We start from the raw sequence: 17,731 nt of genomic DNA on the forward strand, positions 1-17,731 counted from the left end.
CATTGCTGCGAAAGGTGGATATACACTGTACTAGTGCCGACATTGTGCATGCTCTGTTGCCTGTGTCTATGTGCCTGTGGTTCTGTCAGTGTGATCATGTGATGTATCTGACCCCAGGAATGTGTCAATAAAGTTTCCCCTTCCTGGGACAATGAATTCACGGTGTTCTTATTTCAATTTCCAGGAGTGTATTTCAGTGTTTTATAGTTTTTAAAATTTAGAAATTGCTTTAATTGACGAAAATGATAATTTGATTGACTTGAACGGTCTTGTGTAAAAGTAATTTTTAAAATCTCTTACTAATTTTTTTCGTTAATAAATGATGAATGAACATGAGAGTTATAAATTTTACTCACTTCCTGTTAATGAGGAAGCAAAAAATAATTCAAATTGTCCAAAGAAGGTAACAGTAATTAACATTAACATTGGTGAAGGTTGGATCTACCTACATATTAACAACGTCATATGGCATTTGATGTTCTCACATGGATGGAACAGATTTTTCAGCTATGATAGTAAATCAAATATTAAATAATTGATACTTAGATGTTAAAGTTGTTCAATGATATTAAATTAAAAAAGGAACCAAAATTTTGTCCAGAAATGAATATTCACTTGTTCCCTCATCAATTCTTATTCAAGTAAATTTATTAACTATGTAAGGGAGTGGTTAGATTGAAAAAGAAAGATATACTTTATCTATTAGTATTATTAGAAATATTTTTTTGGATTTTAAAGGAATAATTCACTTGGAGTTCAAGAAAAGATCAAGAAGATTCTGTTCTGAGTTGGTAATAATGATGATAGTACACCCTTAAAAGAAAAGAAAACAATGTTAAAAGTATGGAAGTTCGTGTTTCTGTTGTTAAATATGAACAAACATGTTCACTTGAACTAGAACAAGAATAAATATACGAATCAAAAGTTAGAAAAAGTTGTAGAAATGTTATCTTCATGTTTACATTTCTTTTGAAGTACTGTTGGAAAAGTATAGGAAACCAAAAGTGAAGAATTTTATTTTTTAGAAATTAAAACCTTTGATAAATATTTAATTTTTCGAAAATCCAAATTTTTGAAAATACTAACTTTTTGAAATTGAAAATAGCAATTTTCTGAAATTTTCAGTTTCAATAATTCAGTATTTTCAACTTTTACAAATCTGAAAAATCTACATTTCTTCTACATAAATAAAAGCAAAATGAAGTAGACATGAATGGTAGCATTGAAAATGTAAGTGAACTTAAGAACTGTAATAATATTTATGCAGAAGTGTTCAGTAGATTAACTGAACCGAAAAAAATTAATTTTACAACAATTGAGAAACCGAAATTTTGGTAACGAAAAATTGAAAAAATTTTTACTTTTACATTATAAATATAAAATTACTCCTTCAGATCATCATATTAAAATCATTTCTGAAGGTGATAATAAATTAGAGAAAATTGTTGGATTAAATTTTATGTACAGTAGTAGAAAAACAAAATAAAGATCATTCAAAACATGTTATTGAAGTTCAATAAATTTTAGAATTTTTGTATGTTTTTATATTTTTAACTGAATAAATTTAGTTTGTTGAATGTTAAATTTTAAGTAAAAAATTAATTTTTTTAATGAACTGGAGTTTTTTGTGGGTAAGATATATTTTTGAATGGGGGATACAGCAAAACTAAAATCTTGGTTTCAAAACAGGGAATTTTTAAAAGATACGCTCTTTAGTCCAGAACTCTCATATATATATATATATATATATATATATATATATATATATATGCTACTCGAAAAATTAATGTAAAACTCGTCTGTCACACACTAACAAATGAATAGAAAAAGCAAGGATGAAAAATTTCTACTGAACTACTGGATATAGCCAGAAGGGATCCAACATTTCTTTCAAAGCCGCTGGAGATGAAAGTTGGTGAAACCAGTATGACCCTCCCACAAGCGCCTAAGTGCTGAATGGTGGAGCCCTAGATCACCAGCCTCCAAAAGAATCAAACGACACCCTTTGACAACATAGACAATGGTGATCACATTCTTTGTTAGTGAAGGATTAGTTCGCCATGAATATGTTCCTCGAAATCAGTGAACCAAACTCTTTACATAGAAGTCTCGAAACATTTGCATTGGGCAATTCGAAGACACGTCCTCAATTGTGGCATACTTAGCACTGGTTCCTACTGCATGATAATCCAAGATCCTGAACTGCTTTATCTGTCACCGAGTATGTGGCCACACATTCTGTTATTGCCATCCCACATCTGCTGTATTCGCCGGACCTCTCGTCTTGCGATTTTTCTTGTTCTTGTGAGTGAAAAGCACCTGAAAGGAAACCTTCAGCGAGATACCGCAGACGCCCAACAGGCTTACAAGCAGCACGTTTGAAAATTCCCCTGCTTGCTTCTAATACCTCCAGAAACGTTTGCAACTGTGTATGGAGAACCTTCGATAGGATCTAGGTTCACTACTTTGTAAGTGAAATATTCTATTTTTTTCTGTACCTGTCCTGGAACTTTTCTGACAAAGGGAGTATCCAAAGTGGTTGAAGAACGATCAAACCACGAGCGGCCAACCAGATATCAGATGTCAATGACTCGTCACAGGATGTGGAGGGTGGTGGCTTGCTGAACCAAGAAGCTATGAAGCTGGCGGTGATATTTTTTGGTTCTTCAGTGTGTGATATGCCCTATACAGGAAGGAAGGAAGATTGGGTTTAATGTCCGTCGACATTGAGGTCATTATGGCACAAACTCAGGTTGTGTCACAGATGGCGACTGGTCATGCCTGTTGAAAAAAACCATTCTGGCACTTGCCTGGAGTGATTTACAGAAATCATAAAAAGCCCACATCTGGATAGCCGGATGTGGGCTTGAACCATCTTCATTCTGAATTTGAGTCCAAGCTGCTAACCACTGCACCTGTTCGACTGGTTGGCCAGTACAGGAGACAACGGAGATATCTGAAAGAATGTCGCAATATGTTATTCACCATTGTCATGCAAGCATTTAGATTGTCAGGTTCGTATTGACCAGTTGCTATCAGCTTAATTTGTTGCTATAAGGTGGAAGGTGTTTATGTCATGACTGAATAAACCTTTCCAGCGGTCGGTCCTTCATATCAGAGCGCTCAGTTTGGGACGCCTTAGCTACCATCTGTGCAGCTTATCGCACACCTTCGTGTTGACCCATCAAGTGCGCGCCCAACATCACTGCTCTTCGCCTCTGGCGCTGCTCTGAGAGTTATCGATATGTTTACATCTGTTATAGTCTGTGTCAAATAGGAAGGCGCTTGTGTACATTGAGGCGGAGGGGTGGGCAAGCCTGGAGGGGAAGAGTTTGTGCATGTGTGGTGACAGAGAGCAGGCAAACGAAGTCTGTGTTGCCGAACTGTGATGCTGCAATCAACAGTTAGCTATGGTACATCATATAATATTTTCAAATCTACGAGGAGAAGAATACATTTTAAAACCTATTTCAGTCAATCGCCTACAAGAGAGAAATCTTACTCCACATCTTGATGTTCCATCTACCACTCCACAACATTTGTCTGTGTGACATTGGAAGGAGAGAATAGTCGACATAGCTTTGTGAGGACGACAAGTACAATTTTTCCAAAAATGTCGGTTGTCTGATGTGAAGATATTCGAAGGTGGTTGCGACAATTGTAATTTATTGCGATTTGGTCTGTATTATAAGTAAAAATTGTAATACACAAGAAAATTAACTTAACTCTAAATCAGTGCATATGATTGACAGCTGATTGTACTGCACATAATTTTTTAAATACGTGTATATGAAACTGTCTGATTGCAGTTAAATGTAAATCAATCTGTATAAAAAAAGAATTACTGGTAGCAGACACGAGAGTAAAAGATTATCGTAAAAATTATTAATGTGTTGTCATATTTTTCGCTTTCAACGGGCATTACAAGTGTAAACTGACTCCTTCGACATTATGGTGAAAGACACTTTTTATAATCCATTGGAAAAGCAAACAATTAGCCATCTTCTGTGAATAACTCGAGGGAATTTCGACCGATAACGTCGGAAAGCACCTATATCTCGGCAGGGGTTCACTTGTAGCAATATCAGAGTTTCTGACGTTTTTATCCAGCCGTGCTCTCTCCGGTAAATAGAGTGTACAGCACGTTGGCGAAAGCTTAAATTCTCCTTGGGCAACATGTTGAAAATTATAGTCTACATACTTCATAGGAAACAAATTCCTAATCAGTATAGGTTATTAAGTTCCCATGTAATATGTATGCAATGATATGTTGATGAACATATTTTTGATAGCGTAAGTCTTTAAAACCAAGAAACGGCATTACTTCACTTATTCCAAAGTTTATATCATAAGACCAACGTTACTGCTATCAGAGGGCGTGTGTGAACCACTTGACTGTACATTTAGTATGATGGGTTCAAGGCATTTATCCATCTTCATCTCCCTATCAGCGTCTTCTTTCCAAAGCTTTTCAGTGTGCCACACACAGCGTACCCACACTGAAGGGAGACGTTGTATGTTACTTCGTCCACAAGCGATTCAGTGTCTGTTAACTTGAATGTTTTGTTTCTTGCACTCACAACATTTTAACCTGTGCCAAAATTAATTCTGTCGGATTATACTGACAGTAATGTGCGGGCAAACGTAAAATTGCTGTGACCACATTCAGGTGCAAGAAGGCCAAATTTGTACATTCCATCGCGTTACCTATATACGTTAACGAGCTGTAAATGTTCGTCACTAGTCTGGCCTAAACTGTGCAGAATATTTTTATTTTGAAGCCAGAGCACAATATGCTCTTTTGTTGTGTTCATATTTCGTGTTTTCTTTGTAATAGCTGAACGATAACAGGCGCGGAAATCACAATGAGCGAATTCGAAGCAAAATATGGCAAAAATTGTTCTCTGAACCACTTCTTGAAACTGAGAGCTTTATATTCCGCATAACAGTCACTGCTTATGTTCTTACATCTAAATACAGGTTTACTCTCAACAATAAAATCAGAAGAAGAGAATAATTATCCGAGACCCTTTTCCCATAGGATTTTTAAAACCGACAGTACCATCACTCATTAACCAACAGGTATTCATGGAATTTTTCCAATTCACCCATGTTTCATCGAGATAATACGGTTTGAACTACCTCCTTCTCTTGCATTGTGCATCTTCATGAGGGTTGTTGTTTGTGTTGCAACCATGTCACTTCTTTCAATAAAAACCCTGTTCTTAACTTACTTGCAACCAATGTCTTTTTAAATGCTTTGAGTTGATGGCTTTGAAGCCAATTTTCTCATGCATATTAGAAACAAGCTTTTGTAATCTCGAATATTCTCTACTCATATACATTTCAAATTCAGAGCATTTTTATATATCGTTGTCAAAACCATCCATTTTTCTTACAGATTTTTTGCAATTTCGATGCTTTCCAGGCGGCATGAAACCAGATTTTCCTGAGATTTGTACACCTCTGATATTTTCATTTACTATTCCCTGTGCAATGCTTTTGCTGACACATGCTTCTGCGGATCATTATTGCGCTTTCAAAATGTCAAAAATAGGAATCCCACTTTCGGATCAATGTTTGAAAAAATTGTAAAAGCAATAAATAAACCTACTCGCTTGCTTACAAAGTTCTTCACGTATATTGTAGTCACCTAAAGTATTTATTCGGAAATCGCACCAAAGCATTTACAGAAACATACTCACAGCCATATAGCTACAAGAAAATAACATCGAAAAGCGAATCAACAATTCAGTCGTCCTGTGAATGAAACACACTGCCGCGCAATATGACAACAGTGCAGCGGGTGGGAGGGAGATTCTCGCAGTCTAGTTGTAAATCGCTGCTAGCAACTTGAAGAGAGAATGAACCTTATTGACAGTTTGCGGTTAAGGGGGATAGGACGTCAAAAATTAAAAAAAATAGATTTTTCAAAAATATGCTTATTTTGTAGCGCACATCTTCTTGAATAATTTGATGTATAAAACATATATATTTGAGGAGTTATAAGGTACGTAATTTGGTCTTAAGTGTATGAAGTTGCAGCGCCACGCCCCTCTGCACAGCATTCTTCTGTCATACCTTAGTGTATTTCGCTCTGTAGAATTCTAATGTAATATTTGTGCCAAAGATAGTCATACGTGAAACAAAGGACTATCGATATCGATACTTTCTCTGCTGCTTTGGGCATGCGTTGTTTTGATCGCTGGTTTTGTTTGTTCTATGTTTTGACAAGTGTGAAGTGTGGTGCTGTGATTTTCGACACAATTTTCATTTTGCTGTGTTGTTTTGTGTTCGTTTGTGGCATATTATCGCACAGGATGCCTTGAAAAATATGAAGCAAGCAGTTTGGGCCTTATATTTCCACAAAATGTCCACAGACAATAACCCTATCCACAACTTATGCCCAAAGGAAGTGAATCATGGTCTGGCTACCGAAGGTCAATTGCTGGTGGTGAAGAATATCATCATAGGAATTCTCTACCAACTGCTGTAATGGAGGCCATCAAACCTATATTCAGGGACCTTGCAAATGAAAACTTACTGAAGAAATGCCTTCATGGTGGTACCCAAAACCCAAATGAAAGTTTTAACCAATGTGTATGGGAAAGATTGCCAAAAACTGTTTTTGTGGGAAGAAATGCACTTGCTATTGGTGTTTATGACGCAGTTTGATGTTTTAATGACGGTGTGCAAAGCAGGAAATATGTATTAGAGAAAATGGGAATTAATCCCGGAGTGAACTGTATCAAAGCTTTGTATGCGGTAGACAGAGAGCATGTAGTGAAAGCAGATAAATCAGTGCATCATAGGAATTTGAAGAGGAAGGAAACTGATATTGGAAACGAAAAAGAACCTGCTTATGGTGCTGGACAGTTCTAAAAGAATGCCAAATACAAGCAGAAACTTCCACGAGCATTTTACGCAAAACACAATTTTCTGTACTTAGGTACATGTAGCAGCCAAAATAAATATCCTATTACTATCAACCTTGGTATGCTTATTAAACACAAACTCCTTAATGCAAAACTCTAGGATTTTCCAAATCTATTAAAAATTGTGGTAAAAATGGACTAATTAACTATAAAATTTGAGTTTTTTCTAAACATGAAGTTTAAAATGTAGTAACTCAGTCATTTTTTTATAAATTAAATAAATTCTAGTGCTTCATACTCCTTTAAGTACGATTTGTATGCTGTGGAAAACTCATTGAAGAATCTCTCTTACTTATGAAGAAAAGTGTACCTAAAGCAATTAATGCAGCCAATGGTAACGGAAAAAATGGTCGAATTTCACATATAAAACAAATTGCTTTTGTTATGTTTTTCAACATCCACTGCTATCAGTGTGAATCTTGAATACTTCTTGGTCATGCTGACAATTTTTTATGAATTTATTTGTGAAAGTAAAGACAGTGGAAATTAAAATGTCCTGTGGTGCCTCACCTGCTATAAGTCGGCCCGTTTGACGTCCTACCCCCCTTAATGGAGGGGGATATACAGAACGGCTGAAAATTGGGCCACCTCTCTGCATGGAGTGAACTACAGTACTTGTGTGTCACCTGATACCTGGATTTTCCTCGCAGATGGACAGCTCCGTCAGTACCTTCGCAAGAATGGCAGGTCGCTGCTTCCTCACCAGCTGGTCGCTATGTGCCGTGACGTGGCACACGGTATGTGCTACCTCGAGTCCATGAACTGCGTGCACAGGGACCTCGCTGCCAGGAACTGCCTCAAAGGTATTCTCTGCTCTAAATTTAATCAGTTTTTTATTACGAGGGTGGTTTGAAAAGTTCTCAGAACAGAATAGAATAAAAAGTACGTAGATCACTGAAACTTTTCTTTTTTAAATGTAGTCTCCTTGTAGATTAATGTACTTGGTCCAACGATATTCCTGTGCCGGCCGCGGTAGCCGAGCGGTTCTAGGCGCTTCAGCCCGGAACCGCGCGACTGCTACGGTCGCAGGTTCGAATCCTGCCTCCGGCATGGATGTGTGTGATGTCCTTAGGTTAGTTAGGTTTACGTAGTTCTAAATTCTAGGGGACTGATGACCTCAGATGTTAAGTCCCATAGTGCTCAGAGCCATTTGAAGCATTTTGATTTTCCTGTGCCTTGATCCCATCTCGAAAATGAGTTTCCTCCAGGCCTGAAAAATAGTTGTCAACTCTGGCAATAAATTCTTCGTTTGAAGTGAATCTTCGTCTACCAAGGAAAATTTCGAGTTTTGGGAAGAGATGGAAGTCTGACGGAGCGATATCAGACGAATAAGACAGGTGTGGCAACAATTCACACCTTAGTTTGTGTAATTTTGCCACGGTGACGGCACATTTGTGCGGGCGCGCATTGCCTTCCACATCTACATCTACATGATTACTCTGCAATTCACATTTAAGCGCTTGACAGAGGGTTAATCGAACCACAATCATACTATCTCTCTACCATTCCACTCCCGAACAGCGCGCGGGCAAAACGAACGCCTAAACCTTTCTGTTCGAGCTCTCATTTCTCTTATTTTATTTTGATGATCATTCCTACCTATCTAGGTTGGGCTCAACAAAATATTTTCGCATTCGAAAGAGAAAGTTGGTGACTGAAATTTCGTAAATAGATATCGCCGCGACGAAAAATGTCTTTGCTTTAATGACTTCCATCCCAACTCGCTTATCATATCTGCCACACTCTCTCCCCTGTTACGTGATAATACAAAACGAGGTGCCCTTTTTTGCACCCTTTCGATGTCCTCCGTCAATCCCACCTGGTAAGGATCCCACACCGCGCGGGACGAACGAGTGTAGTGTAAACTGTCTCTTTAGTGGACTTGTTGCATCTTCTAAGTGTCCTGCCAATGAAACGCAACCTTTTGCTCGCCTTCCCCACAGTATTATCTATGTGGTCTTTCCAACTGAAGTTGTTCGTAATTTTAACACCCAGGTACTTAGTTGAATTGACAGCCTTGAGAATTGTATTATTTACCGAGTAATTTAATTCCAGCGGATTTCTTTTGGAAGTCAAGTGGATCACCTCACACTTTTCGTTATTTAGCGGCAACTGCCACCTGCCACACCATACAGCAATCTTTCCTAAACCGCTTTGCAACTGATACTGGACTTCGGATGACCTTACTAGACGGTAAATTACAGCATCATCTGCGAACAACCTAAGAGAACTGCTCAGATTGTCACTCAGGTCATTTATATAGATCAGGAACAGCAGAGGTCCCAGGACGCTTCCCTGGGGAACACCTGATATCACTTCAGTTTCACTCGATGATTTGCCGTCTATTACTACGAACTGCGACCTTCGTGACAGGAAATCACGAATCCAGTCGCACAACTGAGACGATACTCCATAGGCCCGCAGCTTGATTAGAAGTCGCTTGTGAGGAACGGTGTCAAAAGCTTTCCGGGAATCCAGAAATACGGAATCAAATTGAGATCCCCTCTTAATCCTCTCTTAATGGGAGATGACTTTCTTCCTTGCTAATTCTGGCCTTTTTTCGCGTATCTTTTGTTGCAATTTCTCCAGGAGGTCAGCATAGTATCCTCCTGTAATTGTTTGCCCAGTGGGGAGATAATATACAAACAGACTCCCCTTCGCATCCCAGAACCTTTCCCGCCGAAGGAATTGTCTTTTCTTTCTTTGGTGGAGGAGAATCAGCCTGTTTCCAGTGCTTTGACTTTTTGTCTCTGGGGTATACTAGTGCACCGAAGTTTCATCTGTGATCACAAACCGGCGCAAAAAATCTTGCTCGTATCTCCTAAAATGGGCCAAACATTGTTCCAATAGTGGTCCATTCTCGTGCGTTTTTGATGCAGCGTCGAGAGTCATGACACCCATCTTGCAGATAATTTTTTTTCATTTCTAGCTATTCAGTTAAAATGTGATACACCCTTTCTGATGACATTTGGCAAGAGTGAGCAATTTCATGCACTTCAATTGACGATTCTCTGGGACCATTTTGTGCACTTTTGCAATGACTTCTGGAGTAGTGACACATCTTGGCCGACCACTACGCGGATCCCCCATGGTACACAAAACAGGTCCGAACGCTGTTGCAGAGACAATGGAAAAAGCATGCGAAGTTCAAAATAACGCGAAAACCCCGAAGATTGGCTAAAATTTACAGACGCGCGAAATTTGGCACGGACTTCAATGCGAGATGCATTTAATAGGTTCCACAACGAAACATTGTCTCGAAATTTGGTAGAAAATCCGAAGAAATTCTGGTCGTATTTAAAGTACACAAGCGGCAAGACGCAGTCAATACCTTCGCTACGCAGTGCGGACGGCACTGTTACCGACGACTGTGCCGCTAAAGCGAAACATTGTCTCGAAATTTGGTAGAAAATCCGAAGAAATTCTGGTCGTATGTAAAGTACACAAGCGGCAAGACGCAGTCAATACTTTCGCTGCGCAGTGTGGACGGCACTGTTACCGACGACTGTGCCGCTAAAGCGGAGTTACTGAACGCAGTTTTCCGAAATTCCTTCACCAGGGAAGACGAATGGAATATTCCAGAATTTGAAACACGAACAGCTGCTAGCATGAGTTTCTTGGAAGTATATACCTTAGGGGTTGCGAAGCAACTCAAATCGCTTGATATGAGCAAGTCTTCAGGTCCAGATTGTATACCGATTAGGTTCCTTTCAGATTACGCTGATACAATAGCTCCCTACTTAGCAATCATATACAACCGCTCGCTCATCGATAGATCTGTACCTACAGATTGGAAAATTGCGCAGGTCGCACCAGTGTTTAAGAAGGGTAGTAGGAGTAATCCATCCAACTACAGACCTATATCATTGACGTCGGTTTGCAGTAGGGTTTTGTAGCATATACTGTATTCAAACATTATGAATCACCTCGAAGGGAACGATCTATTGATACGTAGTCAGCATAGTTTCAGAAAACATCGTTCTTGTGCAACGCAGTTAGCTCTTTATTCGCACGAAGTAATGGCTGTTATCGACAGGGGATCTCAAGTTGAATCCGTGATTCTAGATTTCCGGAAAGCTTTTGACACCGTTCCTCACAAGCGACTTCTAATCAAGCTGCGGGCCTATGGGGTATCGTCTCAGTTGTGCGAATGGATTCGTGATTTCCTGTCAGGAAGGTCGCAGTTCGTAGTAATAGATGGCAAATCATTGAGTAAAATTTAAGTGATATCAGGTGTTTCCCAGGGAAGCGTCCTGGGATCTCTGCTGTTCCTGATCTATATGAATGACCTGAGTGACAATCTGAGCAGTTCTCTTAGGTTGTTCGCAGATGATGCTGTAATTTACCGTCTAGTAAGGTCATCTGAAGTCCAGTATCAGTTGCAAAGCGGTTTAGGAAAGATTGCTGTATGGTGTGGCAGGTGGCAGTTGCCGCTAAATAACGAAATGTTAAGGTGATCCACATGAGTTCCAAAAGGAATCAGTTAGAATTCGATTACTCGATAAATAGTACAATTCTCAGGGCTGTCAATTCAACTAAGTACCTGGGTGTTAAAATTACGAACAACTTCAGTTGGAAAGACCACATAGATAATATTGTGGGGAAGGCGAGCCAAAGGTTGCGTTTCATTGGCAGGACACTTAGAAGATGCAACAAATCCACTAAATAGACAGCTTACACTACGCTCGTTCGTCCTCTGTTAGAATATTGCTGCGCGGTGTGGGATCCTTACCAGGTGGGATTGATGGCAGACAGCTTACACTACACTCGTTCGTCCTGTGTTAGAATATTGCTGCACGGTGTGGGATCCTTACCAGGTGGGATTGATGAAGGTCATCGAAAGGGTGCAAAAAGGGGCACCTCGTTTTGTATTATCACGTAATAAGGGAGAGAGTGTGGCAGATATGATACGCGAGTTGGGATGGAAATCATTAAAACAAAGACGTTTTTCGTCGCGGCGAGATCTATTTACAAAATTTCAGTCACCAGCTTTCTCTTGCGAATGCGAAAATATTTTGTTGAGCCCAACCTACATGGGTAGGAATGACCATCAAAATAAAATAAGATAAATCAGAGCTCTAACAGAAAGGTTTAGGTGTTCGTTTTCTCCGCGCGCTGTTCGGGAGTGGAATGGTAGAGAGATAGTATGATTGTGGTTCGATGAACCCTCTGCCAAGCACTTAAATGTGAATTACAGAGTAGTCATGTAGATGTAGATGAAGAGCCAGTCGGGCCGACCGACCGCCGCGTCATTCTGTACCAGTGGCATCATCGGATATAGTATGGAGAGGCATGATGTCAGCACACCGCTCTCCGTCTGGACCTCAGGACGACGAACTACCCAGCCATGTAGCCTCTTGAGGCTCGGAGCCCACCGTACCTGCCGGTACCAGGAATTGAACACAGGTCCCCGGCATGAAAGTGAGCCGCACTGACCACTGTGTTACTGGTGCGACCCCATATTGCACATAGTATGAGGGAAAATTGGAAAGGTCAGACATAAACTTTCTTATCGTAACTGCATCCATTTAGTCAATTGTGCATTTCATCCACGAATAAACAATGGCCGGCCACTGTGGCCGAGCGGTTCTAGGCACTACAGTCTGGAACTGCGTGACTGCTACGGTCGCAGGTTCGAATCCTGCCTCGGACATGGATGTGTGTGATGTCCTTAGGTTACTTAGGTTTAATTAGTTCTAAGTTGTAGGGGACTGATGACCTCAGCAGTTAAGTCCCATAGTGCTCAGAGCCATTTGAACCATTGGAGCAAACAATGCAGAAGGCATCGAAAACACTTGTCTAAAGATAACATAGTAAACATTAACTCCTCCTGTACAGGCCATGAAGGCCCAAAGGTACCGACTGGCCGCCAGGTCGTCCTCAAACAACAGGCGTCACTGTATGCGGATATGGAGGGGCATGTCATCAGGACTCCGGTCTCCCGGCCTTATGTCAGTTGCCGAAACCGGAGCCACTACTTCTCAATCAAGTAGCTCCCCAGTTTGCCCCACAAGGGCTGAGTGCACCCCGCTTGCCGACAGCGCTCAGCAGACCAGATGGTCACCCATCCAAGTGCTAGCACAGCTCCACAGCACTTAACTTTGGTGATCTGACGGGAACCAATGCGGCAAGATAACATAGTCCCTTTATATAAATAGAAAATTAATCTGTTTACAATGATCAGACAGAACATTATGACCAACGACCTACTATCGATATAAACCCATGGTAGCAGTGTCGCTTGACAAGGAATGCCTGTTAGTCAGACACACACACGGTGCATATAGAGTCAGTGAGCGTGCTGTCTGTGTGTAGAATGGGGAAGGTGGGCAGTCTACCTGAGTCTGACCGCCGACCGGAGTGGCCTTGCAGTTCTAGGCGCTACAGTCTGGAACTGAGCAACCCCTACGGTCGCAGGTTTGAATCCTGCCTCAGGCGTGGATGTGTGTGATGTCCTTAGGTTAGTTAGGTTTAAGTAGTTCTAAGTTCTAGGGGACTGATGACCTCAGATGTTAAGTCCCATAGTGCTCAGAGCCATTTGAACCATTTTTTTGAGTCTGACTGACGACAGATTCTGATGGCCCAGAGGCTCGGCACAAGCATTTTGGAAACTGCAGGACTTGAGTGTTTGAGGAGTGCTGTGGTGAGTTTCTTCAACATGTGGTGAAACCAAGGTGAAACCACATCCGGACATTGTGGAGTTGGGTGGCTGCCCCTCATAACAAACCTCAGACATCGTAGGTTGGACAGTGGTAAAACTGTGGCGGAACTAGCATCAGACTTTAATGCTGGGCAGAGCACAAGTGTGTTTGAACGCATGGTGCACTGAACACTCCTAACAACAGGCCTCCACAGCTGATGACCCATGCCTGTGCTAGTGTTAACACCATGACATCAGCTACTACGGCTCAAATAGGCATGTGACCATTGGCAATGGACGTTGGTGCAGTGGCATAGTGTTGCACAGTCTGATGAATTCCTACGACTTCATCATTGTGCTGATGGGGAGGTGCGAATCTGTCGTCTTCCAGGAGGACAGCCCACTGACACCTGTACTGGGGGGCAGAGACAAGCTGGTGGTGCCTTCATCGTGCTCTGTGGAATATTCACGTGGATATCCAGGGCCCAGTGGAGCTCGTGCAAGGCAACTTAACGACTGAGGAGTATTGTACACTGACTGCAGACCACGTACACCCCTTCAAGATGATGATGTTGCCCGATGGCAATGGAATTTTCAACAAGATAATGCACCATGTCACAAGGTCAGGGTTGTGACTGGACATGGCGTCAGAAAAAATGTGTGTGAAATCTTATGGGACTGCTAAGGTCACCAGTCCCTACGCTGACACACTACTGAAGCTAAATTATCCTAAGCACAAACACACACACACCCATACCTGAGGGAGGAACCTAAGCCAGGACCAGCCGCACAGTCCATGACTGCAGCACCTGAGGCCGCTCGGCTAATCTCGCACGGCACACGGCGTCAGAGCTCATCACCTCCCACCCCACAATTTATGGGTATTAGGTGGATTAAGGAAAGGCAAACCTACATTTCTAGCATTTGTAGACTTAGAGAAAGCTTTTGACAATGTTGACTGGAATACTCTCTTTCAAATTCTGAAGGTGGCAAGGGTAAAATGCAGGGAGCGAAAGGCTATTTACAATTTGTACAGATACCAGATGGCAGTTTTAAGAGGGACATGAAAGAGAAGCAGTGGTTGGGAAGGGTGTGAGACAGGGTTGTAGTCTGTCCCCGATGTTATTCAACCTGTATATTGAGCAAGCAGTTAAGGGAACAAAGGAAAAATTCGGAGTAGGTATTAAAATCCATGGAGAAGAAATAAAAATTTTGGGGTTCACCAATGACATTGTAATTCTGTCAGAGACAGCAAAGGACTTGGAAGAGCAGTTGAACGGAATGGATAGTGTCTTGAAAGGAGGATATACGATGAACATCAACAAAAGCAAAACGAGGATAATGGAATGTAGTCGAATTAAGTCGGGTGATGCTGAGGGAATTAGGTTAGGAAATGAGACAAAGTAGTAAAGGAGTTTTGCTATTTGGGGAGCAAAATAACTGATGATGGTCGAAGTAGAGAGGATATAAAATGTAGACTAGCAATGGCAAGGAAAGCGTTTCTGAAGAAGAGAAATTTGTTAACATCGAGTATAGATTTAAGTGTCAGGAAGTCGTTTCTGAAAGTATTTGTATGGAGTGTAGCCATGTATGGAAATGAAACATGGACGATAACTAGTTTGGACAAGAAGAGAATAGAAGCTTTCGATATGTGGTGCTACAGAAGAATGCTGAAGATTAGATGGGTAGATCACATACCTAATGAGGAGGTATTGAATACGTTTGGGGAGAAGTTTGTGGCACAACTTGACTAGAAGAAGGGATCGGTTGGTAGGACATGTTCTGAGGCATCAAGGGATCACCAATTTAGGATTGGAGGGCAGCGTGGAGGGTAACAATCGTAGAGGGACACCAAGAGATGAATACACTAAACAGATACAGAAGGATGTAGGTTGCAGTAGGTACTGGGAGATGAAGAAGCTTGCACAGGATAGAGTAGCATGGAGAGCTATATATATATATATATATATGACCTAGCAGATAGTGTCAGAAGTTCCATGCGGTGTTATGGGACCATTGCTTTTCACAATATATATATATATAAAACACTCCCCTGTGGCACGCCAGAGGTTACTTTAACGTCTGTAGACGTCTCTCTATTGAGAACAATATGCTGTGTTTTATCTGAAAAAAACTCTTCAATCCAGCCACACAGCTGGTCTGATATTCCGTATGCTCTTACTTTGTTTATCAGGCGACAGTGCGGAACTGTATCGAACGCCTTCCGGAAGTCAAGGAAAATGGCATCTACCTGGGAGCATGTATCTAATATTTCCTGGGTCTCGTGAACAAATAAAGCGAATTGGGAATCACACGATCGCTGTTTGTGAAATCCATGTTGATTCCTACAGAGTAGATCCTGGGTTTCCAGAAATCACATGATACGCTAGCAAAAAACGTGTTCCAAAAATTCTACAACACATCGATGTCAGAGATATAGGCCTATAGTTTTGGGCATTACTCGACGACCCTACTTGAAAACTGGAACTACCTGTGCTCTTTTCCAACCATTTGGAACCTTCCGTTTCTCTAGAGACTTGAGGAACACGGCTGTTAGAAGGGGGGCCCTACACTATATTAGGCCGGTGTACGAGTTTCTTTGGCTCTTCGGTGTACCATTCCGCGTTGTAAGTCTGTTAAATTCCGTCGTGCGGCCAGAATCACGTCGAAAACCTTTTCACGAGAATCTCCTCAAAACAAATAACAGCCGCGCCAATACACTACCCTTTTCTACATTGTGTATGCGATGCCACTGCAATCTGTATATGTATATATCAGTATCCTATCGTAAACCTAGGAGGGAAGCGAAGCCGATGGCGTATCCAGAAAAATGGACTACCCCAAGGCAGTGTCCTCGCACCCACTCTTTCCAACATATATGTGAATGATCAAGCAGTTGCACCAGGGACTAGGAGCTTTGCTTACGAGGACGACCTTGCAATAGCCGTGCAGGGTCGGGACTTTAACGACATAGAAATTAGCCTTACGAATGCCCTCAACGGTCTAACGCCATACTACGAAACCAACTGCCTACGCCCGAACGCAGCAAAACCATTATCCTGCCTATTCCATCTTCGAAACCGAGACGCCAAACGTACCCTAAACATCACGTGGAACAACCAACGGATCGCGTTCAGCAGCACTCCTTGTTATTTAGGCGTCACCCTTGATCGCACCCTTACTTACGGACATCATGCAGACAAGGTAAGGGGCAAACTATCAACAAGAAACAACCTCCTGAGTAAACTCATCTCCACAAAATGGGGTGCCGACCCACATACTTTACGTACGTCGGTTAGCCAACTTTATTTACTTAGTGGCATAGCTCCACCCAACATCAGACGAGCTATAGTAAGCGAAGCAGAGCGCCTCAAGCAGCTGCGCGACCAGCGCCATCCTCTCTTCGGACAAAACCCTCCACACACGCGTCTAAAATCAAGACGGAGTTTCCTCACCTCAGTTCAACCACTCGAAACCTCAAAACAAAAGGCCAGACTGTCAAAATGGCAAGCAACACTGCCTACTGGAGACCAGGCACCTCTAATCTCACCCAACGATGAACTGGCCTCTGGAAATGAACTAAAATGGCCATTATGGAGAACCCTCAACCGCCTACGAACTGGGGTGGGCAGATGCAACGTAAACATGTGTAAATGTGGATACTGAGACGGGATGGACACGTGCCAGTGCGGACAGACCCAAACAATGGACCACCTCCTGGAATGCAGCAACATGGGGGAAGTGTGCAGGAAAGAAGATCTGGCAAACGCTACGGCAGTGGCACTTAAATGCGATGAATTTTGGCGCGACGTGATATGATATACAGGGCTATTACAAATGATTGAAGCGATTTCATAAATTCACTGTAGCTCCATTCATTGACATATGGTCACGACACACTACAGATACGTAGAAAAACTCATAAAGTTTTGTTCGGCTGAATCCGCACTTCAGGTTTCTGCCGCCAGAGCGCTCGAGAGCGCAGCGAGACAAAATGGCGACAGGAGCCGAGAAAGCGTATGTCGTGCTTGAAATGCACTCACATCAGTCAGTCATAACAGTGCAACGACACTTCAGGACGAAGTTCAACAAAGATCCACCAACTGCTAACTCCATTCGGCGATGGTATGCGCAGTTTAAAGCTTCTGGATGCCTC

The 17,731-nt window shown here is 41.7% G+C and overlaps 1 protein-coding gene across 1 annotated transcript in view; it reads left to right on the forward strand.

Annotated features, from left to right (window-relative positions):
• The window catches only part of LOC124718679 (tyrosine-protein kinase Fer-like), a 153,389-nt gene that overhangs the window by 114,487 nt on the left and 21,171 nt on the right, over window positions 1-17,731 (forward strand). Inside the window, exon 6 of the mRNA XM_047244304.1 lies at window positions 7,586-7,738. Within this exon, the coding sequence (XP_047100260.1) occupies window positions 7,586-7,738 (153 nt within the window). The remainder of the gene's footprint in view (window positions 1-7,585; window positions 7,739-17,731) is intronic.

The sequence above is a fragment of the Schistocerca piceifrons genome, chromosome 10 (assembly GCF_021461385.2).
Source record: "Schistocerca piceifrons isolate TAMUIC-IGC-003096 chromosome 10, iqSchPice1.1, whole genome shotgun sequence".
NCBI classification, from domain to species: Eukaryota; Metazoa; Arthropoda; class Insecta; order Orthoptera; family Acrididae; genus Schistocerca; species Schistocerca piceifrons.